Source organism: Muscardinus avellanarius, assembly GCF_963383645.1.
Source record: "Muscardinus avellanarius genome assembly, chromosome: 16".
NCBI classification, from domain to species: domain Eukaryota; kingdom Metazoa; phylum Chordata; class Mammalia; order Rodentia; family Gliridae; genus Muscardinus; species Muscardinus avellanarius.
Window position 1 is genome coordinate 10,539,520 of NC_137802.1, and position 24,945 is coordinate 10,564,464.

General features: G+C 44.0%; 1 protein-coding gene across 3 annotated transcripts in view; it reads right to left on the bottom strand.

Moving 5' to 3' along the window:
* Positions 1-24,945, bottom strand: part of ARHGAP44 (Rho GTPase activating protein 44) — a gene marked incomplete at both ends in the record, with an annotated part of 178,039 nt that overhangs the window by 71,733 nt on the left and 81,361 nt on the right. For all 3 annotated transcript variants that reach the window (XM_080713457.1, XM_080713456.1, XM_080713455.1), the window contains 3 exons: positions 3,460-3,536; positions 15,415-15,519; positions 16,802-16,841. In XM_080713457.1, coding sequence (XP_080569583.1) covers positions 3,460-3,536; positions 15,415-15,519; positions 16,802-16,841 — 222 coding nt within the window. The remainder of the gene's footprint in view (positions 1-3,459; positions 3,537-15,414; positions 15,520-16,801; positions 16,842-24,945) is intronic.

Consider the following 24,945-nt stretch of genomic DNA (forward strand, 5'->3'; position numbering starts at 1 on the left):
TTCCTTTTTATATCTGCTCTAAATGTCAACTCCCAAATTGTGATTTTTATCTTTTTTTTTTTTTTTTTTGCGGTACTGGGGATGGAACCCAGGGGCATTCTACCTCCAAGCTATACCTGCAACCCTATTATTTATTTTGAAACAGGGTCTTGCTAAGTTTCTGAGAGCCTCACTAAGTAGCTGAGGCTGTCCACAAACCTGAGATCCTCCTGTCTCAGCCTCCCAAATGCTGGGATGACAAGCGTGCGCCACCACGCCCGGCTTCTTTGTACTTTCTTTTTTTTCCTTTGGCCATACTGGGGATGGAACCCAGGGGCATTCTATTCTTTATTTTGAAACAAGGTCTCAGTGAGTTGCAAAGGGCTTCACTAAGTAGCTGAGGCTGCCCAGGAACCACGATCTTCCTGTCTCAGGATGTGTGTCTGGCACTTGCAGTGTGGGTTTTGCGTTCCTTAGCCCAAATTTCAAACTTTGGAAAGTTCTAGATCATGGAGCATTTCGGATTTCGGATTTTCAGATGACGGATGTCAACTGCTAAAGTCTATTATGTAAATATTCCCGAAACCCGAAAAAATATTCAAAATGTGCAAAACTTCTGTTCCCAAGCTTTTTGGCGCTGAGCTGGAGAGGGTAGCGATTGTTGTTCGTTTCTGCCTGTTTATTTCTCCTCCTTCGAGCTAATGATTGGCTCCTAGTTGCTAATTTGGGTTCCTATATTCCTAATCGAACCCATAACACTCTGACATATTTCCGACTTGTCTCTTAGGACACCGAAGCACAGCTGATTCAGGTGAATTCTGTCTTCATGAACCCATCTCTACCGGGCCTGGGCCAGTCTAGACCGCCTTCCTCTTTACCTGGGCGTAGAATCTTTCTGAAATCTTCCTTTAGCATTTCCTGGGAATGTCTCTTCCTCTGTTAGGAAGCACATATTGCTTTAATTTCCTGAGAAAAAGTCTTTGTGGGAAGCTGAGTTTTCAGATCCGATAGCACGGAGAGTGATACCTGAGCATGCGCTCCATAAGGAACATCATTATCTTCCAGAGTTTTTGAAGACACGATTTAATGATCATCTGGCTTCCTTTGTTGCTAGGTTTGGCTGAGTTTGGGGGCATTCACAATTCGGGTTCTTTGGAATGTGACCGTACCTTTTTTTTTTCTAGAAGCCTATGGGTTGTCCTGACACCAGTATTCACGGTGGTGAGCCTCAGCATAGGTTACGTTTTTTTTTTTTTTTTCTTCCATTGTGTTGGGAGTTTAATGGGCTCTTTAGGTATAGACACTCCTACCTTTCAAGTCTAGAAAATGCATTTCTTACTTTTTTATCATACTAGTAATTTCTCGATGTCTCATTCACACCTTTTCTAAGAACTCCTAGGCATAAGGCTTCCTGAATTGGTCCTCTAGTTTTTTTTTGTTTTTTTTTTTTCCCCCTTTGACGCATCTTGGCCTTCTTGCTTAATTTCCTGGATGATTTCCTCCAGTTTTTCTTCCAAAACTTCCACCCAGGGTTTCGTAGCTGCTGTCCTCTTTTCTCACATCTATGAGCTTGCTTCTGGTTTGGTTGTCTCTGCCCTATAAACATTCCCGCTAAGCCCTCTAAGCCCGCGGATGCTTTCTTGTCTGCGGCTGCTCCCTCTTCTCTGCTGCTTGAAAACATCAGGGATCGCTTCCCCGAGACCTTCTCCTCCCCAACACAATCTCTGTCTCTTCCAAACTCCATTTTTTGACCCTGACTGCCCTCTGGGATTCAGGTTAGAGGCTACCCTTGGATTCAGGGCGATCTCTGTGACCCGCTGGTGCCTAAAGGTGGACACTGATATGCTCAGGGCAGGTGGGCAGGGCTTTTCTGGAGCGAGCCTGTCTGCACGATGGCACGGATGGCTGGGCTGCTCGCTGGGAAACTGCCTCCCTCCAACGTCCTTGAACCTTCTTATCCTTCCTGGGCACCTGCTCAGATTCCCAGAGAAATCTCAAATTTCCTGCTGAGAGGATAAAAGCCTGGGGACCTCAGAAGTGGGAGATGGGGCTGAAACGGATCAGCACCCAGGAAGCTCAATCCTCTTCTACAAAGTATGGTGCCCTGGCACTCCACCGAAGGATATATAACTAAATCATTCTATAATATAGGTTTTTTTTTCCTTTTTTTATTTTTTTATTTTTTTGGTGGTACTGGGGGTGGAACCCAGAGGCTTTCTATCACTGGGCTATACTACCAGACTCAATTTATATTTTTTATTTGGAAACAGGGTCTCACTAGGTTGCTGAGAGCCTCACTAAGTAGCTGAGGCTGGCTTCGAACCTGCGCGATCCTCCTGTCTCAGCCTCCCAAGCGCGGGGATTACAAGCGTGCACCACCATGCCTGGCCTATATATATATATATATATATATATGTGTGTGTGTGTGTGTGTGTGTGTGTGTGTGTGTGTGTTGTGTATATATATATATGTACTGGGGATGGAATGATATAATAAAATCACACATATATATGTATATATATAAATATATATGTGTATATATATGTGTGTGTGTGTATATATATATATATATATATATATATAATATATATATATATAATTTTTGGTACTGGGGGTGGAACCCAGGGGCATTGTACCTCTGAGCTACACCCCCAGGTTTTAAAGATCAGCAGAGTCCTTTTAAGAGGTTCACCTTGAGCTGGGCGTGGTGGCGCACGCTTGTAATCCCTGCACTTGGGAGGCGGAGACAGGAGGATCACGATCACGCAGGTTTGAAGCCAGCCTCAGCTGGCTTAAGAAACCCTGTTTCCAAATAAAATATAAAATAGGTCTGGGAGTGTAGCCCAGAGGTAGATAAGCCTCTGGGTTCTACCCCCAGTACCACCAAAAAAAAAAAACAAAAACAAAAAACAAGTTCACCTTGGTCTGCATTCTGTTTCTGCCTTTCTTTTCCCCTGGTGAGCGAGCCCTCGGTCAAAGGCTTTTCCTCCTCTCTAGTTCACTGTGAAATCTCACGTTAACTAATTCTTTTACATTCTTTTCACACCGTCCTGTGACTTTTAGTCCTGAGGGTACGGGCTGTGCTCCCCACTGTGGGAGAGTCTCTTGCTGTCCTCTGCGGAAGGCTCTATTTTCGTGCGTCGTACTGCGAGCTCAGACTCAGCCAGGCTTGTTCTTCTGGGAATCCTCAAAGTTCTGACGTTGCTCACAGAGACGCTGAGGCTGGACTCCACAGAAGCCTCCAGGGATTCCGCTTGTCCGTTCATTTCTCCTCCTTAGGGGCTTGCCTCTGGGCACAAACGGAACAACTCCAGAGCAGAGGGTGTTGATTTCTCTCTGTTAAGATTTTTTTCCCTCTCCACCCAGGCCTGGCTAGAATTCAGGCATGCCTGGGCTTCCCTGAGAACGTCTAGTCCCCTTTTTGGAAGGGATGAGGACATACCTCGATCTGGCACGCACCCACACGCGGTGTCACCTTACCCAAGAAGTGTGTCATCTCCCAGGATAGCTGACCCCTCCATCAGACACTGAGCCAGCGTCGTCAAAGGCAACTTTTTCTGCAGAGGAAACAGAAGAGGGCATTGAAAACGACTTTCGACAGCCACTGCTTGACCTTGAGGAGAGCAATAAACGTCAAATACTGGCCCAGACATTACATTAGCTAAAAAAAAACAGGCCGACTTTGAAAATAGGATAAAATCTAAAAATAAAAAATAATAAAAAATAAAAACAGTATATAATGATGCGTTGGACCTAGAGGTATCAAAATTCAGGAAGCTAAATGTGAATTAAATTTACTACTTTGGCAAATAAGCCTCAGGTACTACACGGTAGAAAATAAAGTGCATAGCAAGAAGGAAGAGACAAAGCATTTCAGAACTATGGTAGCGAAGAGCTGAGCAATATGTTAAGTTTCTATAAGTCAAACTTTTTCTTGAAGGTTCTGTTAGCTCCAATTTATAAGTGAGGCAGCTAGTGATCAAGAAATAAATGTTACGGCGTGGTGGTGCACACCTATAATCCCAGTGCTTGGGAGGCTGAGACAGTAGGATCACAGGCTCAAGGCCAGCCTCAGCTACTTAGTGAGGCTCTCAGCAACCTAGTGAGACCCTGTTTCCAAATAAAATAATGAATAGGTCTTAGGGTGTAGCCCAGTAGAAAGCCTCTGGGTTCCATCCCCAGCACCACCAAAACAACAACAACAACAACAACAACAAGAGTCAGTTAAATGAGGGCTGGGGAAGCCGGGCGTGGCGGCGCACGCTTGTAATCCCAGCATTTGGGAGGCTGAGACCGGAGGATCGCGGTTCGCAGACAGCCTCAGCTACTTAGTGAGGCCCTCTGCAACTCAGTGAGACCCGGTTTCAAAATAAAGAATAAAAAAAAATAGGGCAGAGGGTGTAGCTCGGAGGTAGAATGCCCCTGGGTTCCATCCCCAGATCCGCAAAAAAAAAAAAAAAAAAGGGGGCTGGGGGGTGGTATGTAGTGGCATGTAACTTAAGCACCTTGCTAGGTACAACATATCTCAAGCTCACACCTCCCCTCTCTAAAGTGAGAGACCTAGGGTATATGGATTACGTGAACCCTTTGTTTGAGGTTCAGTTCAGTGAGTTTGTCAGCTGAGCCATTTCCCAAAAAAAAAAAGAAAACTGTCAGCTGGGCGTGGTGGCGCACGCTTGTAATCCCCGCGGTGCTTGAGAGGCGGAGACAGGAGGATCGCGCAGGTTCGAAGCCAGCAGCCCTGCTGGCTTAAGAGATCTTTTTTCCAAAAATAAAGTTTAAAATAGGTCTGGGAGTGTAGCTTGGAGGTTGAAGGGCTTCCAGGAACCCCAGTACCACCAAAAAAAAAAAAAAAAAAAAAAAAAAAAAAAAAAAAAAAAAAAAACCAAACAAACAAACAAACAAAAAAAAAAACTGTCTATGATTTTGGCTCCAAAAGTCTTATCTCAGGAATCAGCCGGTAAACTGAAGAGGCGCAGACTGAGTCTTCTCCAATACCAGGGAGGGAGAGAGGCAAGCTACTGACGGAGGAGGACAGCATGACCTAGCCCCTCCTCTCTACATTGCAAAATCCCCCTCCTTATAGGGCCAAGACCGACCAGCTCACGTAGACAGACAGACAGACAGACATACAGACAGGTGAGAAACTGCTAGCACAGCCTCAGGTTCATCAGCTGCAAAGTGAGCAGACTCTGCCCAGCCCAGAGCCTCCTGGGGGTGTTATCTAAAGAGCTTCTGCTTACAGCTCATTTACTCATCTTAAGGTTTATGGGAGGTAGCCACTCTACCCCACCCCCGGCGCACCAGCAGTGAACCAAACTAGACACTGATCTCCTGGAACCTTCTCGGTGGGGGAGACGGATAGAAAACATCACTCAACCCGGCCCTATGGACCCCTTCATCTGACTGCTCAGCGCCATCTAAGACACCCTTCATACAGAAGCTGGTCAACATAAGCAAAGTGTTTCTCTGAGTTCTCTGAGCCGTTCTAGCATAGATCCATACTTAGGAGGGGGTTTTGTAGTTAAAAAATAGAAAATGTTTGGAGCTGATGCAATTGAATCTTGAGGTCGGTAATCCCAGCAGTGGATAAATTCACTGTCATGGATTTATCTGGGTGGTGGCCCAGGCCAGTAGGGTGGCACTGCAGGTGGACCCCTGGGGGCGCCATCTTAAGATTATGTAAACGGATCCTCCTTCCCCGGCTCCCTCTCTGGCTTTCGGTTTCCATGATGTGAGGACTGCCACCATGCCCCAAGATCTGCGGTCCCCGGCCTCACGTGGCCTGAACCCAAAACGGTAAGAAAATAAATCATCTTCTTCCCTCTAAGTTACAAGGTCAATCTTTAGATTATAGCTGTAAGGGGGCGGACCAAAACAGGAGTCATGGAAACCCCAATGCCCGGGACTGGGCTTTGCGATCGGCATCAGAAGCGTGTACAGGAACAGGTGGTTTAGTGGGTCTCGGTTCTGAGCTGTGGGCTCTGGACACTGGATCCAGGTGGATAGTATCAGAACTGTACTGAATTGCAAGGACATCCAGCTGGGGTTTAGAGAACTGAAGAATTTCTTGGTGTGAACGAAACCCCATACTTCTGGCCATAGACATGAAATATCATTTAGAAGTATAGACTAGCAGTGTGTGCCCTTCACAACAGCAGGCTTCCTATCCTGGCGTGGGCTCACAGGGAGGGCATTGCTTACAGTAGCGGGTCTCACCCAGGGGTGCCCTGTCCTGGGGTCGTGCATCTTCCGTATGCATCTCTGCAGCTCAGATCTTGCCCCCTACCCTGTTGACCACCCCTCCAGCTGTGAGGATGCGTCACTGAACAAGTCAAGCTCCGTCACTCTCGAAGCCTTTGTACTTACTCTACCCTTTGTATGGAATAAAGTCAGTGGAGATACTTTGGGTTGTCACAGTGTGAGGGACGCGATTGGCATCAAGGACGCTGCTGAATACCTCACCGTGCATGGGACAGCCTCCCCCACGATCACTAGGTTCCGCGTGTCAGTAGTGCTGATGCAGAGAGATCTAGTTTATTTTGCAAGTTCCTAAAACATCCCAATCACCAATCAGTCCAGATGCCCCGTCCAGAACATCAGATAAATAGTATGATCATGATACCAGGCGGCTCATAGGCAAAGGCTGTTTTGGTTTGTGGTGAACATTGACAGTACCCCCAATCTGCCTTTCCTGAATATACATATCCCTGACTTTACCCTTAAAATAGAGCGGCTAGAGAGGATGCTGGAATCATCAGAGCATACAGGGGGCTTTCTGATAGCCCAAGTGTAGACATTCTTTGGAGAAATGTTTCAACCAGATGAATAAGAGTTTTTCCAAATATGAATAAAGACCAGACTGATTAGTCCAGTCCATGATTTTTGAGCAGGAAACTGTGGCTACGGGCAATGGGTGGGGGTGAAGGTTGGTACCAAGAGAACAAGGAAAGCCACCGAAGGATGGTCAGGCTGATGAGAGTTTGGCGGGAGTACTGAGGAGACAGCCAAGGGTCAGTTCTGAAAAACTCAGACCGAAATACACCATTGCAGTGACGGCTGCAGGGGCCCCGCTCCCGAGCCCAAGAATCAGCAGCATTTTCTCACCGTGTCCGGTCACTAAACACCCACGCCGTGCAGGACGAGATGCTCTCGGCAGCAAAGGGAACAGCGTGAAATGTCAGAGTCCCAACCAGATGCGGAAAAAGTAGTTCTGTTTCGATTGCTCTGTAATTTCTAAGATGTCAACAAGGAGAAAAACCTTTCTCTCTTTTTTACTTTGTCTCCGCACCTATTTATCTATCTATATCAAACAAATGGCTTGGGTAGAAAAGAGATGTAAATGGTACAAAACCAAGAGGTACAAAAACTCTCCTTTGAGTCCTTATCCGTCAACCACCTAGATCCTTCCCCAGACACCATGACAGTGACCAGGTACTTATGTATCCTCAGCAAGTCCGATTATATATGAGTGTATGCATGTGTGTGCATCCATTTTTATTGAATAATTTCCTCACAAATGGTAGCCTATGCTATTTACCCCTCTGAGCCTTGGCTTCCTTTCCACCTACATATATCTTGAAAATCATTTATCATCGTAAATAGAGGTACCTCGCTCTTTTTTTCTTCTTTTTTTACGGATCTGGGGATGGAACCCAGGGGCATTTGATCTTTGAGCTACACCCCTAGTCCTATTTTTATTCTTTATTTGGAAACAGGGTCTCACTAAGCGGCAGAGGGCCTCACTAAGTATCTGAGGCTGTCGGCGAACTGTGATCCTCCGGTCTCAGCCTCCTGAATGATGGGATTTCCTTTTCTTTTTTAATGGCCTCATAGATCATTCAATGTAGATGAGAATGTTTTTATTCAGGTCCACAGTCAATGGTATAACTGTCCCTCTAGGAGTGATGCTAAAATGAATTTGAGACCTTGGAGTCCAAGAATGGGAGAGGAATCAAACGTGTAAAATTCAATAGAAATTACTAAGTCTTTATTTGTGTAGATGCTTTAACGGTCAAGAAACCAGGAGGAAGCCAGGCGTGATGGTGCACAACTATAATCCCAGTACTCGGGAGGCTGAGCCTGGAAGATCACAGGTGAAGCCAGCCTCAGCAACTTAAGACCCTCAGCACCTTAGCAAGACCATCATCAGCAACTTACTGAGACTCTGTTTCACAGAAAATAGAGTTGGAGGTATAGCTCAGAGGTAGAATACTTCTGGGTTCAATCCCCAACACCACAAAAAATAAACTGGAGGGATGCCTCCAAATGACAAAAAGAAGAAATCGATTGAGGTGATACACCTTGAAGATAAAAAGAAATAAGGGCTGGCATGGTGGCGCACGCTTGTCATCCCAGTATCTGGGAGGCTGAGTCAGGAGGATCGCAGGTTCGCGGCCAGCCTCAGCTACTTAGTGAAGCCCTTTGCAACTTAGTGAGACCCTGTTTCCAAATAAAAAAATAAAAACAAGATAGGGCTGGGGGTGTACCTTGGAGATAGAATGTCCCTAGGTTCCATCCCCAGTATCACACACACACACACACACACACACACACACACACACAGGAATAAAGGCAATTCATAATCAAATGCAGGAGATGTTAATGGCTATAACCGCAAACAGCAAGGATGCCCATGGTCATGACCACTGTCTGTAGAGTACTTGGGCTCCTAGCCACAGCAATTGGGAAAGAGAAGGAAATTAAAGGGATACCTATAGAAAAAGAAGTGGTGAAATATCTGTTTGCAGGCACTATAATCCTATAGTTAAAAGATGGCAAAAAACTTCAACAGAAGCCGGGCGTGGTGGCGCACGCTTGTAATCCCCGCGCTCGGGAGGTGGAGACAGGAGGATCTCACAGGTTCGAAGCCAGCCACGTGCGCTGGCTTAGGAAACCCTGTTTCCAAATTTAAAAAGTATAAATAATAGGTCTGGGAGTATAGCCTGGAGGTAGAAGGGCTTCCAGGAACCCCAGTACCATCAAAACAACAACAACAAAAAAAAAACAACAACAACAACAAAAACTTCAACAGAAAACTTTTAGAGCTGATAAACAAATTCATCCAAGCAGTAGGCTACAAAATCAAAATACAAAAACCAACAGCTCTTCTATATACCAATAAAACCGTGCCATTCACAATAGCCTCAGAGGGGAAATAAAGTAGGGGGACCTCTAGGAATAAATCTATGCACGGGGTAAAACAATAAAAATTGTCAAACACTACTAAATAAAGAAACTGAAACATTAGAAGATGGAAAGACTTCTCACAGCCTTGGGTCGGCAGAATAAATACTTTCAAAATGGCCATACTGCCAAAAGCGATCTACAGATTCCGTGCAATCCCTATCAAAATGCCAACTTCACAGAACGAGCAAAAGTCTCAACATTCATATGGAAGCACAAAGGACTCAGAATAGCCGAAAACAATTCTGAGCAATAAAGAACCAAGCCAGAGGCAACGCAATACCTGATTTCAAATTATACACAGAGCTCTAATAATAAGGACAGCATGGTACTGGCATACAATTATTTCTATTTCTAAAGAGATTATCTGAGATGAAGGGCACGTGGAGGGCTCAACAAGAGCCAGGCCCTGAAGCAATCTCATATGATCGAGTGACTGTCTTCTCTCCCCACCCTTCGTTCGTTCCCCACTTAATGAATAAGGATACCCAGTCTTCAAAGGAATAAAACTGTCCCAAGAGTTACAGAAGCTCCTGAAAGAGCTGGTCCCGGTCCTCGGTGAGTATCAGTGAATATCCATGATTGTCAGGGTTTAAGGACTTTTTCCTGGTGCTAGGGTTCAGAAGAGAATCGTAAGAAAAAGAGAAGTCAAGACAGAGCATCTCAGGGTGCAGTGTCTCCATCTGACGTGTCTGAGGTGACCATTCCAAAGTTATCTCAGGTACAGCAGCTGACTTGGGGCAAAAAGTCTCATTATGATAATCCCCTGAGATCCTCCCTAAACACACATGCTCTCGTATCCCTTCATCTCCAAAAACTGCTTTCTTCTCCTTTTTATTTGTTTATTGGTACTAGGGATTGAACCCAGAGACATTTTACCTTCAAGCTACACCCTCAGCCCTTTCTTCTTTCCCTTCCTCCTCCTCCCCTTCCTTCTTCCTCTTATTTTTTTTACTTTTACTTTTTTTTTTTGGTTCCTGCAATCCTTCTGTCTCAGTCTCCCAAGTGCTGGGATTACAGGCATGTGTCACCATACCTGGCCGCAGCCCTTTTATAATGTTTTTTTTTTTTTTAAACAGGACCTCGCTGAGGGTCTTGTTGGGTTTCTGAGGCTGGTCTGGAACCTGAGATCCTCCTGTCTCAGCCTCCCAAGTTTTATGCACCACCCAGTGCCCATCAATTAAAACTGCTTTTTGCTCTCCTCTAATCCCCAGCTCAGGCAAGAAGCTCTTTTGCGATTTAACCCCCTAAAAGATAGATCCCAAGATAGAGACTCAGGACTCAGTAATTGTCAGTGGCCACCTACGCCCAAAGGTGGGCAGAACCAACAGGGACACCTTCTATCTCTTTAATATCACCTAAGTAAAGCATCATGCTTCAAGCCCCACTTCCCTGGCCCTTTTTATTTTTTAAATAGGGCCTCATCAATAAAAACATAAAAAAAAATGTTCGACATCATTAGCAATCAGGGAGATGCAACTCAAAACCACACGGAGATTCCATCTAACCTCAATCAGAAATGCCATCATCGAGAAGTCAAAAAATAATAAATGTTGGCGAGGATGTGGGGAAACCGGAATACTTCTACACTGTTGGCAGGATTACAAATTAGTTCGGCCGCTGTGAATATCAGTGTGCGGATTCCTCAGAAAACTGGGAATGGATCCACCATATGATCCGGCTATACCACTCCTGGGTATCTTTCCAAAGGGGCTGAAATCAGAGAACTACAGCAATATATGCATATCCATGTCGAAACGAGCACGATTCACAATCACCAAATTATGGAACGAAACTAGGTGTCCACCAACAGATGAATGGAATGTAAAATTATTATGGGATATACATAACAAATTCCATTCGGCAATAGATTAGAACAATAGTATGTCATCTGCAAGAAAATGAAAGCACTTGATGTACTTAAACATATCAAAGTCAATCACTGAGCCAAGCCTGGGAGAGAGGGATGAAGAGGGAATGGGGTGGGAATTGGGTAAGGGCTAATTGGGTGATGTGTGCATGTATGTCTGTATGTCTCCACCATCTTGTATTCCACTAAGATGTCTGACTACAATGCACCAGTAAAATATTTAAAAAAGAAATATATAAAAAATAGAGATGCTTTTCAAGGAAATGGACACAGAAAGTATTTTTGTGGAACAAATTGGTTCATTCAGTAGTATTTAATTAGAGTCCAACACTCTAGACAAGTAAAGAAATTCATTACCTTACCTGTTTGCATGTAAATTTCCCAAGATATGACTCTTCCCTTTGGCACTTCCAAACACTGAGTAATTACCATGTTTGGCCAGTATTTTGGGGGGAAAAAATTACCCTGAAGCCTTGAAACTTCTGAAATCAGTTGTAATCTAATGAAAATATACGTCCAAATTCTGGGGACAGGAAATTTTCTCTGTATCTTCCCTGAGAATGTATTTAACTGAGAAATTTCAAATAGCAATGCTTTATGAGTTATTTGTGTCTATGTTTATGCTAAAAATAAATTCAGTCTTCATCTAACTTGGAGGAAAAAATAAAAACAAGAAGATTTTACGAAAAGAAAAAAAAAATGGAAGGACCCAAAGAACATTATGTTAAGTGAGATTAGCCAGTCACAGGAAGTGAAGGGTCTTGTGTTTTCTCTAATATGCAGAATCTAGTGAGTACGGGATACCAGAGGGGCTTCCGATAATGGCGGAGAAATCAGTGGAGCCAGGGAGGTGGTCAAGGGGAAGGGGAGGTGGAAGATGGGGTTCACTGAAGGAAATACTTCCATTAGCTCTGTGTATATATATGAAAATACCAATGTCAATCTCAGTACTCTGTATGGGGAAGGGGGAAGATGGGGAGATACCGGGTGCCAAAGGCATGTATGTCACTGTCTATGTGATTTACATTAGGATGTGAGACCATAATGCACCAATAAAGGATATATTTAAAAAAAAAAGAAAGGAAGGAAGAAATAGGGCCTCACCAAATTACTATAAGCTGGATTAGAACCTGATTCCTCTTGTTTCAGTCTCCCAAGTACTGGGATTACAGGTGTGCACCACTGTGCCTGGCTCGGTTTCCCATTCTGTGTTCTTTTATTTATTTATTTATTTATTTATTGTGATATTGGGGATTGAACCCAGGGGCATTCTACCTCCAAGCTATACCCACAGCCCTATTCTTTTATTTTTTTTATTTTGAAACAGGGTCTCACTGAGTTGCAACGGGTCTAGCTACTTATTACAAATAAGTAGCTGAGGCTGGTTGTGAACCATGAACCTCGATCCTGCTGCCTCAGGCTACCAATTACTGGGATCACATGTGTTGTGCCACCATGCCTGGCTCTCTGTGTTTGTTTGTTTTCTTTTCACCCATATCTTGGATCTGGACACATCTGTCTACCTAACTATGACAGAGAGCTGAGCGCATATTTCAGTAGTGGACACAATTCATAAGCCTCATGTTTCCTACTAAATTCCCTGATTTTTTTTTTAATGTACACCTATAGCTGGGTGTGGTGGCGCAAGCTTGTAATCCCCGCACTTGGGAGGCAGAGACACGAAGATCGCGCAGGTTCGAAGCCAGATGTGCTGCCTTAAGAGATCCTGTTTCCAAATTAAAAAAAATATATATATATATATATGTATATGTATATATATATATATGTATATGTATATATATATATATATATACATATATATATATATGTATATGTATATGTATATGTCTGGGAGTATAGCCCGGAGGTAGAAGGGTCTCCAGGAACCCCAGTACCACCAAGAATAAATAAATAAATAAATTTTAAAAATGTACACCTATAATCCCAGTACTTGAGAGGCTGAGAAAGGAGGATCACAGGTGTGTGACCAGCCTCAGTAAACTGGAAATGAATACTCAGCAATTTAGGAATACCCTCCACAATGAAGCAAGACTCTGTTTCAAAATAAAAATTAAAAAAGATGGGGATTGTGGGGCATGCTTGTAATCCCAGTATTTGAGAGGCTGAGACAGGAGGATCGCAGTTTGCAGACAGCATCAGCTACACTTAGTGAGGCCCTTTGCAACTCAGTGAGACTCTGTTTCAAAAAATGAAAGAATAGAGCCGGATGTGGTGGCGCACACTTGTAATCCCCCCGCTTGGGAGGCTGAGACAGGAGGATCGCGCAAGTTCAAACTTAGTGAGGCTCTCAGCAACTCAGTGAGACCCTGTTTCCAAATAAAATATAAAATAGGTCTGGGAGTATAGCCTGGAGCTAGAAAGGCCCTGGGTTCCACCCCCAGTACCACCAAAAAAATAAAAAGACTAAAAAATAGGGCTGCGGTTGTAGCTCGGAGGTACAATGAGCTTGGGTTCCATCCTCAGAACCAGAAAGAAAGAAAGAAAGAAAGAAAGAAAGAAAGAAAGAAAGAAAGAAAGAAAGAAAGAAAGAAAGAAAGAGAGAAAGAAAGAGAGAAAGAGAGAAAGAAAGAAAGAAAGAAAGAGAGAAAGAAAGAAAGAGAGGGAGGGAGGGAGAGAAAGAGGGAGGGAGAGAGAGAGGGAGAGAGAGGAAGGAAGGAAGGAAGGAAGGAAGGAAGGAAGGAAGGTCTCAGCATTCATATGCAAATATTCAAAAATATGGAAAAAAAAACCCTCAAATCCAAAGCACTACTGATTCCAAGCATTTTGGACTAGGGGCAGCACTCTACCTGTATTATCAAGAAAGGAGAAACAAGAGCTGGGAACGGAAAAAGAAATTATTAGAAGCATGGACAGAACAGGAGTTTTCATTTTGATTGGAGGCTAGAGGAAGTGTCCGGGTGTTGGGTACATCAATAATACAGTCAAAAGAGATGAGTGTAATGTAAAACTAAAGGGGGCTTGAGGAGAGACCTGGGCAGGCAGAGATCGACAACCACTTCCGATCACAAAACCAAAATGTAACAGACACTAAACTACCGGCTGAATGCTCAAGGAGAGAGAAAAAGTCCTCCTAAGACTTCAAATCTCTTGTAACAAAACAGAGTGGGTTCTCTACACAACCCCAAGAGCTGGAGGTTAAGAGGCAAGAGAGACTTCATAGGTTGAGTTCAGCAAGGGCTGTAAACTAGAACAGCATTATACAAGCCTGCTGTTGCTGGTAATAAACAAAGGCATCAGAGTCGTCTTCAGTAGGCTCTCTTTAGGGTTTCATTATAGTGACAAGTTTCTTTTTTCTTTGCTTTTTTTTTGTGTGTGTGTGGTACTGGGGTTTCTGGAAGCCCTTCTACCTCCGGGCTATGTTCCCAGACCTTTTTTTTATATTTTTTATTTGGAAACAGGGTCTCTTAAGCCAGAGAGGCTGGCTTCGAACTTGCGTGATCCCCCAGTCTCAGCCTCCCAAGCGCAGGAATTACAAGCGTGCGCCACCACGCCCGGCTTGTATAGAGACAAGTTTCAAGAGCCTTCATAAGGCCAGGCGTGGTGACGCGGGCTTGTAATCCCAGTACCTGAGACAGGAGGACTGCACAGGTTCGAAGCCAGCCTCAGATACTTAGTGAGGGTCTCAGTAACTTAGTGAGACACTGTTTACAAATAAAAAACTCTAAGTAGGTCTAGGAGTGTAGCCCCCAGGTAGAAAGCCTCTGGGTTCCATCCTTAGTACCACAAACAAGAAAGAAAGAAAGAAAGAAAGAAAGAAAGAAAGAAAGAAAGAAAGAAAGAAAGAAAGGAAGGAAGGAAGGAAGGAAGGAAGGAAGGAAGGAAGGAAGAAAGAAAGAAAGAAAGAAGAAAGAGGAAGGAGGGAGGGAGAGAGGAAGGGAGGGAGGGAGGAAGAAGGAAGGAAGGAAGGAAGGAAGGAAGGAAGGAAGGAAGGAAGGAAGGAAGGAAGGAAGGAAGGATTTTATAGGTCACTGGTAATGTGTAAACATGTAGTATACATTTTTTCCCCATGCAATCATAAGATACTCCTAAAGTTATGAATGAGTTGAGTCCAGGGAAAGTTGTCCACACGAATGAGCTTCCTAGAAGTGGGGTTTAGGGCATGTCCCTGCTATCCTCCTGGCCCTACCACCTTGGGCAGGTCCAGAGGGACCTGTCCTGCCAGAGGATAGGCAGAAGGTCAGGCAGGGTAGCAAGCAAACACGGTGGGAAGGCGGTCACTGCAGAAGCAAGCAGCTAGGGGCAATTCGTAGACACTTATAGGGCTATATAAGCGGCCACAACACCAACGGCGGAGGCCCGGGAGTACTACCCTTGTTCTGGGGGCAGGTTTGTGTCTGCAGGCTCAGCCTGGCACTCACCGAGCGCTTGTCGGCCTCGGCCCCTTGCTGGCCCTGCAGACACGCGGTGAGCTTCTTGTGAGTGCTGTGGGACACCTGCTTCACCAGCTCCAGGCGCTTCTCCACCTGCGGACAGAAGATGGGGGAAAGCTGGGGCAGTCAGCTGGGGCCATCGGGACCCCAAGAGCCCACAGAGGCATCTGGGATGGCACGCTAGAGAGCTAGAAGGGGATTCAGTGCAGGCTGGGGAGTCCCTGCTAACTGCGTAGAAAAAAGACCTTAAGCCTCTCCCCAGCCCAGTACAGCTGCTCCTCTGTATCTGCGGGGCACGCGTTCCAGAGCTATTATGGTCTGGATATAGACTATCCCCCCCCCAAAATGTTCACATGTTGGCAATGCAAAGTGTTCAGAGGCTAAATAACAAAATCTTGAGGGTTCTAATGTCTTTAGTGGGTAAATCCATTGATGCCCATAGGCCCCATCCTTTCTCTCTCTGTTTTCATGATGTAAGACTAGCAACCCACCATGCACCCTGTGGCTACCACCTTCATTTAAACTTCGTATCTGACCCCATGAACTGAAACCTCTGAAACTGTGAACCCCAATAGCCTTTCCCCCTCTAAGCTATTTCTGTTGGGTATTCTGGTTTCAGTGAAGGGAAAGCCAAAGGAAGAAGCCACCTCTAATACCAAATGTTCCCACCCCTCCTATAAAATGGCATCGTAAAAGCTGGGCGTGGTGGCTCATGCTTGTAATCCCCGCGCTTGGGAGGCTGAGACAGGAGGATCGCGCAGGTTCGAAGCCAGCCTCAGCTACTTAGTGAGGCTCTCAGCAACTTAGTGAGAGCCTGTTTCCAAATAAAATATAAAAATAGTTCTGGGAGTATAGCCTGGAGGTAGAAAGCCCCTGGGTTCCACCCCCAGTACCACACACAAAATAACAATAATAATAATAATAATAATAATAATAATAATAATAAAAAATATATAAAATAAAATAAAATGGCATCGTATTTGCACACAACCTATATAATACCCTCCTGAATAATTGAAACCATCTCCAGATGGCTTATCGTGCCAGCAGCAATGTCAATGCTACATAAAGAGTTGTTATAGTGAATTGTTTGGGGAATGATGGCAAGATAAATAGTCTGTATGTGTCCAGTATGGATGCAGTGATTTTCCTGATATTTTTGATCCACAGTTGACTGGGTCCGTGGGGGGGGATTTGCACATACATACGGCCAACTGTATCCAAAAGGTAAAGTACTGTCATGAAAGACAGAGTTGTATCTCAGACCATTTGTAGGAGCAGTGAAAGGAGCCCCTGAAAGGCATGGGGAAGGGCTTCGTGTTAGAAAGGACGGGACCATTGGTCTCTCTGACCCACAGGTCCATCGAAACCTTACCTGCAGAAGGTCTTCACTCAGAACTTCAGTCTTTTCTGCCCTGAGGAGAAAATTAAGACACAAATCAGTCAAACAAATAAATCAGAAACCCAGGCCATAATCGCATGATTACACAAATCAGTCAAGCAAATAAATAAGAAATCCAGGCCATAATCGCCTGATTACGCCCCACACTCTTCTCTCAGAGCCATGCTAGGAAAACAGGTGCATCAATAGCAGAAGCCTCTACTGAGAATACAGAGATGGTTCCGGAATCTTCTGGGGAAAATTAAAGAGCCCCGCATACCAGTGAGCATGGCAAACAAGATTCTCTCGCGTTTCCTGCGAGAGAAGGAGACCTGAATTAAGGACGACAAACACAACTTCGTTTGTTCTCAGACACATGTATTTATTATTTTGAATAAGAGAATTAAGTGGGTTTCCACACCCATGCACCTTGGACTCCCCCAAACAAGCAAGCCAAAGTAAATACATAAATAAACCAACATGGGCGCGGTACTGAGTTCTAGACATCAACATAAATGTCACGCTTTGGCCACCAACTATTAGGTCCCTATTTGTAGATGACACAGTTGTCTATGTAGAGAAGGGTAAGAAACCTACAAAAAATCTCCTCGAACAAATGGGCTGAGCGAGATCGTACGACACAAGATAACACACAAAAATAAACTGAATTTCTACATACTAGTAAGGAACACAGGAATACTGAAATTGTTAAAAACACCACTGGCAGCCGGGCGTGGTGGCGCACGCTCGTAATCTCAGTACTTGGGGGGCGGAGACAGGAGGATCACGATCACAGGGTTGCAGCCAGACTCAGCTACTTAGTGAGACCCTCTGCAACTTAGTGAAGCCCTGTTTCAAAATAAGTAATAGAATAGGGATGGGGGTGTAGCTCAGGTCCCCAGTACTGCAGAAATAAATAAATATATAAATAAATAAACAAAGCCAGGCATGGTGGCACACACCTGTAATCCCAGTACTTGGGAGGCTGAGAAAAGAGGATCACAGGTTTGCAGCCAATCTCAGCTACTAGGTGAGGCCCTCTGTAACTTAGTGAAGCCTTGTTTCAAAATAAGAAATAGAATAGGAATAGGGGTGTAGCTCCGAGGTAGAATGCCCCTGGGTTCCATCTCCAGTAACACACATACACACATACACACACACACACACACACACACACGCAGGTAATTCAGAAATGGCACAAATATCCAGAAAACTTTAAAAAATGCTCAACCCCGCTAAAACTAAAACAAGTTATAAGAAAAAGTCCTTGTTTTCACCCATAAAAATAACAAAGCTATTAGTTTCTGGAAGAGTTGGAGAAGAGAGATCAGTAATTCTACCAAAGATGGGAAAATAATGCATAACATAAAACATAATCTATAACATAAAACACACACACACACACACACACACACACGGCAAAAATAAATCTGAATAGAAACTTTCCCATGGAAGGTATATTGATGGAAAATAAGAGAAGAAAAGATACTCAACATATTGTCCGTTAGGAAAATGTAAATTAATATCAAAATGAGATACAAGAATTAGTGTGCCAACACACAGAGTCAATCCGGCCATATCAAGTTCAGGAAAACATAAACTTAAAAGGAAAGCTGAGGAGAAGCAATGTAAAATGGCGTAGCTATTGAGGAAAGCAATTTGGCAGTTTCTCAAAAACTTATATATACACGTGGCCAGGTGATGCTACCTTGGAGAAAGGACATTTTATGTTTAAAGATGACCACACCACCAGGCACGGTGGTGTGCACCCATAACCTAGCACTTGGGACACCGACCCAGGAGGATCGCAGGTTCATCACCAGCTTCAGCAACTTAGCCAGGCCACCAGCAAATTAGTAAGACCCTGTTTCAAAGTAAAAGATAAAATAGGGCTTGAGGTGCCAGGCGTGGTGGCGCACGCTTGTAATCCCTGCGCTTGGGAGGCGGAGACAGGAGGATCACGCAGGTTCGAAGCCAGCCGTGCTGGCTTAAGAGAACCTATTTCCAAATAAAATATAAAATAGGTCTGGGGTGTAGCACTGAGGTAGAATGCTCTTGGGTTCAATCTCCGCTACTGCTGCTGCTATTACTACTACTACTACTACTAATACTACTACTACTACTACTAATAATAATAAAAACAACAAAAACAAGAACTAATTATTTATACATGAACTTTGCCTAATGATTCCCACCAGACATAAACATTTAAAACTATTTTCTATATTGTACTCCCTTTCAAAGAATAAAGGCTCCAAAAAGTCTTGCAATAAATAAAAAATTTATACTTACATGTATATAATATTAAATAGTTCATATATATGTGCACACAGGTATACACACATATGAACTATAAAACTTTCTTTAAACTTTAATACTTTCTTATATTTTTGTTGTAATATTTTTGTTTGTTTGTTTGTTTGTTTTTGGTGGTACTGGGGGTGGAACCCAGGGGCTTTTCTACCTCCGGGCTACACTCCCAGACCTATTTTATACTTTATTTGGAAACAGGGTCTCACTAAGTTGCCGAGAGCCTCACTAAGTAGCTGAGGCTGGCTTCGAACCTGCGTGATCCTCCTGTCTCAGCCTCCCAAGAGCGGGGATTACAAGCGTGCGCCACCACGCCCGGCTTGTTGTAATATTTTTAACTTTAATTTTTTTAGTTTTTCTTTTTATATGTGTTATATGTTTTATATATATGTTATTATTGGTACATTATAGTCTCATATATAAATCATGTTGATAGTGACATCCATGCACACTAACTTTAATTTTTTAATTTTTTATTTTTTGGTGGCACTGGGGGTGGAACCCAGAGGATAAAGTTTGGGCCACCATATAAGATTAAGTTCAAGCTGACCTTATGATATACGGCAAAGCACACTTTCTATGATTTATTAAATGTGTGGCACCCTGTCCTGAAGTCTGTTAAAGACATTTTCTGTCCTTAAAGTTTCCTGCTTGCATGTCTGTGACTTTGTCTATTCTGCCAAAAAAAAAAAAAAAAAGTATAAAGATTATAACAAATCCTAAATAAAATTAGAGAAGCTTATATCTGGTCTCGTGTGTCAGAATCTTCTCTCACTCGACCTCGACTCTTCTGTCACCAACACACGACCCCTGACTCCTGCTAGGGCTGGACCCCGGCAAGAATCACATTTAATATTAATCTTATTCTGAGAAAAATATGATGATATGATGTCCTTAGAATTGGCCCTAAGCCAGGCATGGTGGCGGACGCTTGTAATCCCCGCGCTTGGGAGGCGGAGACAGGAGGATAGTGCTGGTTCGAAGCAAGAGACCCTGTTTAAAAAAAAAAAAAAAAAATATATATATATATATATATATATATATATATATATATATATGTCTGGGAGTGTAGGCCAGAGGTAGAAGGGCTTCCAAGAACCCCAGTACCACACCACAAAAAAAAAAAAAAAAAAAAATGGCCCTAGTTCTTCCAGTCTTAAAACATTATTAGAGCAATTATTAACTTTTCCCTAAAGCTAAATATATAATACTATATATAATATATAATACTAAGATAAATATATAATATAAATCTAAATAAATATAATAGAAAGCTAAATAAATAAATATATAATAAAAAGCTAAATAAATATATAATATAAAGCTAAATATATAATACTAAGTCAATCCCTAAATATATAATACTAAGCTATACTGGAATGTATCCCTGAAGGGTGGTTAGGGAGTCATTGAGGGTTCCTGAAGGAGGTAGGTGCTGGCAGACTTGAAGCTGGGTAAGTGTTGGGGCCCACTCGGCAGGACCGAGGTGGCACCCAGGCTTGTTGCCAGCGTGGACTCAAGATGGCGCCTGGGCTTGCAGCCAAGTCACGAGGCTCACGAGGCTGGCGGTGCCCTGAGCCTGCGCAGTGAGCCCTATCAGGCGCCTTACGGATAATTAGTGACGCAACGCCTCGTGCTACCACCTGCCCGCCCAGGAGAAGGTTAAAAAGCGCGCATGCCCTAGCGGGGAAAAGGAGAAGGAGCTAAGAGGGTTGGTGGACAGGAAGAGCAGTTTCTTGGCGGACTGCTCTGGGCTCCGAGCTGGGACGGACATGTTCACAAAGCCACCACTGTGACCGGTGTGTGCTGCAGCAGAGACGTAGAGTGCCACGGAGGAGGGTTGGTGGAGTGATGAGGGAGAGGATAGAAGACTGATGTTGTTTTTACCTGAGAGGGCGTTGAGAGAGCATTAAAGAGGAACTGTATAAGAACCTGGGGTAATAAAACTGCTTGAGGAAGATCGTGTAAGAGTCGTCACTGCGCACGACAAGTGGTGGCCCGTACGGGGACCTTCGCTTTGATCAGAACCTCGGCAGTCCAGGGCAGCTGGCTGGTAAGTACTCCTTTGACTCCGAAAAGGGAGGAGGAGGCTCCGTTTACGGAGGGTTATTTTCCCCGATCAAAGGGGGCTCCATTAAGGAGGATATTTTTTAGTGTTTTCCCCGATCAAAGGGGGCTCCATTAAGGAGGATATTTTCCCCGATCAAAGGGGGCTCCATTAAGGAGGATATTTAGTAAATAAGGCTCGCGGATAAGCGAGGCTCGCGGAAAAGCGAGGGACAGCGCTGTATTTTCCCCGATCAAAGGGGGCTCCATTAAGGAGGATATTTAGTAAATAAGGCTCGCGGATAAGCGAGGCTCGCGGAAAAGCGAGGGACAGCGCTGTATTTTCCCCGATCAAAGGGGGCTCCATTAAGGAGGATATTTTTTAGTGTAGGTAGGTTAGAGAATCGGGCTGGTCCTGATTCGACAAGATAGGAGTAAATAAGGCTCGCGGATAAGCGAGGCTCGCGGAAAAGCGAGGGACAGCGCTGTATTTTCCCCGATCAAAGGGGGCTCCATTAAGGAGGATATTTTTTAGTGTAAGCAAGTTAGAGAATCGGGCTGGTCCTGATTCGACTCCCTCTCCTAATCCGCCACCATAGATGGAAGACACCTGAGGTTAGTTGGAAAAGGCGCCTAATGTGTAAAGGATAGGTCAGAAGATTAGTTCCTAACGTAAGAGTTGTAAACTGCTGCTCGGTATCGTAGAGATGAGTTGTTTTCTTTAAGATCTTTGGGGAATTATTTCTACTTTCCCTCTTCCTTTACCTTGGTTAATGATAGTTTAGGTTGTTTTATTGATACCTGTTTTCTGACTTTCTGCTATGCTTCTATGCACCCTTGGAGACTTTGGAATTTCTGCTCTTATTGCTGTAATTGTGGCCTCTGTGGCCGTGGCAGTTATTGCAGCCACTATAAATGCTCTATCCTCACATGTGGCTGCTGGCATGGCTCAGCAAGCTCAATTATCTGGACTATATGTATAACGTATGTGCAGTATCAGAATTTCTCCCATGCAGGCAATTTGTTTCGTCAATTAAGCAAGACGCTTCTAGGAACTTGGAGCCGTGAATTTGAACACACCATGATTGAGCTATGAGCATCCATCGCTGCAATTAATTCTACCCGCGTGGAAATCGCCGCAGTACAACAATGAATGGACTTAATACACGGAACATTGGGTTTTTTAAAAGACTGGGGTGGCATGGCGTTCTGGGCATTCTTGCTGGTGGTGGCATGATGTTTCATGGTTGGATATATCAGGCGAACTCGACAACGCGCACTGCAACAACAGCGCATATTGGTGCAAGCTCTGGCAGCCCTTGAAGCTGGCTTATCTCCCCATGTACGGCTCAGTATGCTGGATCGGTAGTCAGTGACGGGTAAGATCGTCCCCGGGACCTTTCAACCTAAGACAGGGAAACAATCATGCTATTGTTCTCCCAATGACGGGTAAGAATGGTCCTTGAGGGTCGGCAACCTAAGACAGGCACGATCCCGAGCCTTATTTTAATAAAACAAAAAGGGAGATATGTTGGGGCCCACTCGGCAGGACCGAGGCGGCACCCAGGCTTGTTGCCAGCGTGGACTCAAGATGGCACCTGGGCTTGCAGCCAAGTCACGAGGCTCACGAGGCTGGCGGTGCCCTGAGCCTGCGCAGTGAGCCCTATCAGGCGCCTTACGGATAATTAGCGACGCAACGCCTCGTGCTACCACCTGCCCGCCCAGGAGAAGGTTAAAAAGCGCGCATGCCCTAGCGGGGGGAAAGGAGAAGGAGCTAAGAGGGTTGGTGGACAGGAAGAGCAGTTCCTTGGCGGACTGCTCCGGGCTCCGAGCTGGGACGGACATGTTCACAAAGCCACCATTGTGACCGGTGTGTGCTGCAGCAGAGACGTAGAGTGCCAGAAGGAGGGTTGGTGGAGTGATGAGGGAGAGGATAGAAGACTGATGTTGTTTTTACCTGAGAGGGCGTTGAGAGAGCATTAAAGAGGAATGGTAACTGTACAAGAACCTGGGGTAATAAAACTGCTTGAGGAAGATCGTGTAAGAGTCGTCACTGCGCACGACAGGTAAGAAGTGCCAGGAAGAGATGCAAGAGAAGTTGCAAAAACAAAAACAAAAACAAAAACAGAAACACCACCAAAAGCTGACCCCCAGTAGCAAGAAAAGGTACTAGGTAAAGAGAATTCAGTTCCTAAGAGGAAAATTAACTACTGGAAATGAAGGGACCGAAGACAGAAGATAGAAACAAAAAGCCATGTTATTCTAATGTGGGGACAAATCTGTGTTTTGAAAATAATGTCACAAAAGAACTATTATTTATTTATTTATTATTTTTATTTTATTTTATTTTATTTTTTGGTGGTACTGGGATTCCTGGAAACCCTTCTACCTCCAGGCTACACTCTCAGACCTATTTTATATATTTTTATTTGGAAACAGGGTCTCCTAAGCCAGCGCGCATGCGCGGCTGGCTTCGCACCTGCGCCATCCTCCTGTCTCCGCCTCCCAAGCGCGGGGATTACAAGCGTGCGCCACCACGCCCGGCTCAAATGAACAATTTTAAATAGAGCATAATAAAATTTAAAAAATTCTCAGGGCTTTGGGGGCAGCGTAAAAAATAAAAGTTATCCTAAAATGCTTTAAGAGTATGGGTGTGACGGCACATGCTTGTAATCCCAGCATGTGGAAGGCTGAGACAGGAAGATCACAGTTTTGAGGTACTTAGTGAGGCCCTTTGCAACTCAGTGAGACCCTGCTTCAAAATAAAGAATAAAAAATAGGGCTGGGGGTACAGCTCGGAGGTAGAATGGCCCTGGTTTCCATCCCCAGTACTCCCCCACCCCCAAAAAAAGTTTTAAGAGAGGAGGATGCCATCAAGCTCCCACTCTGAGATCAGGAGCAGAATTTACCAGCAGTCATCAATGCGAAAAATTAACAGAGCAACACCAAAGACCTGAAAGAACCTTCCTTTGAATCTAAAACGTTTTATTATGGTAACATGGCAGTCGAGTATACAGACAAAATACAATCATGTTTAGAGGAAGACCACAAAGGTCTCTCCTTTTCAGAGAAAGTTCCTGGAGGATGTACTCCAAAAAACAGGAATAAAAACATAAACAGTAACAGAACTAAACTCAAGTCCGGCGAGAAGAAATGCCAGCATGTCAGACCTGCAGAAGGCTGGGAAAGCAGCTTATCCAAATTAGAATCCAGTAAGCTCCAAGAGGTACAGAGTCGTCAAAATAACAGATGGGATGAGTAAATTGGAAGATGTGAAGGCAGATGATTCTTGTGACAGGAAAAACAAGATAGTCCATGAATTTCCAGACCTCCCCCCCAAAAAGTCCAAGAAAAGTACTTAGGATCCAAACAGGATTAAAAGTAATTTATGAAGCCGGGCGTGGTGGCGCACGCTTGTCATCCCTGTGCTTGGGAGGCGGAGACAGGAGGATCACACAAGTTTGAAGCCAGCTGCGCTGGCTTAAGAGACCCTGTTTCCAAATAAAATGTATAAAAATAGGAGTGTAGCTCAGAGGTAGAAAGGTTTCCAGGAACCCCAATACCACCACCAAAAAAAAAAACAATTTATGATAGAATAATTTGCAGAATAAAAAATTATATATATATGCGTGTATATATAGTTTATATTTTATATAATTTATATAAATATATATTTATATAAAATATATTATACTTATATTTATATTAAATATATTATATATTATATATTAATATATAGCTTATACTTTATGTTATATATGTTTAGATTTTATATATGTATT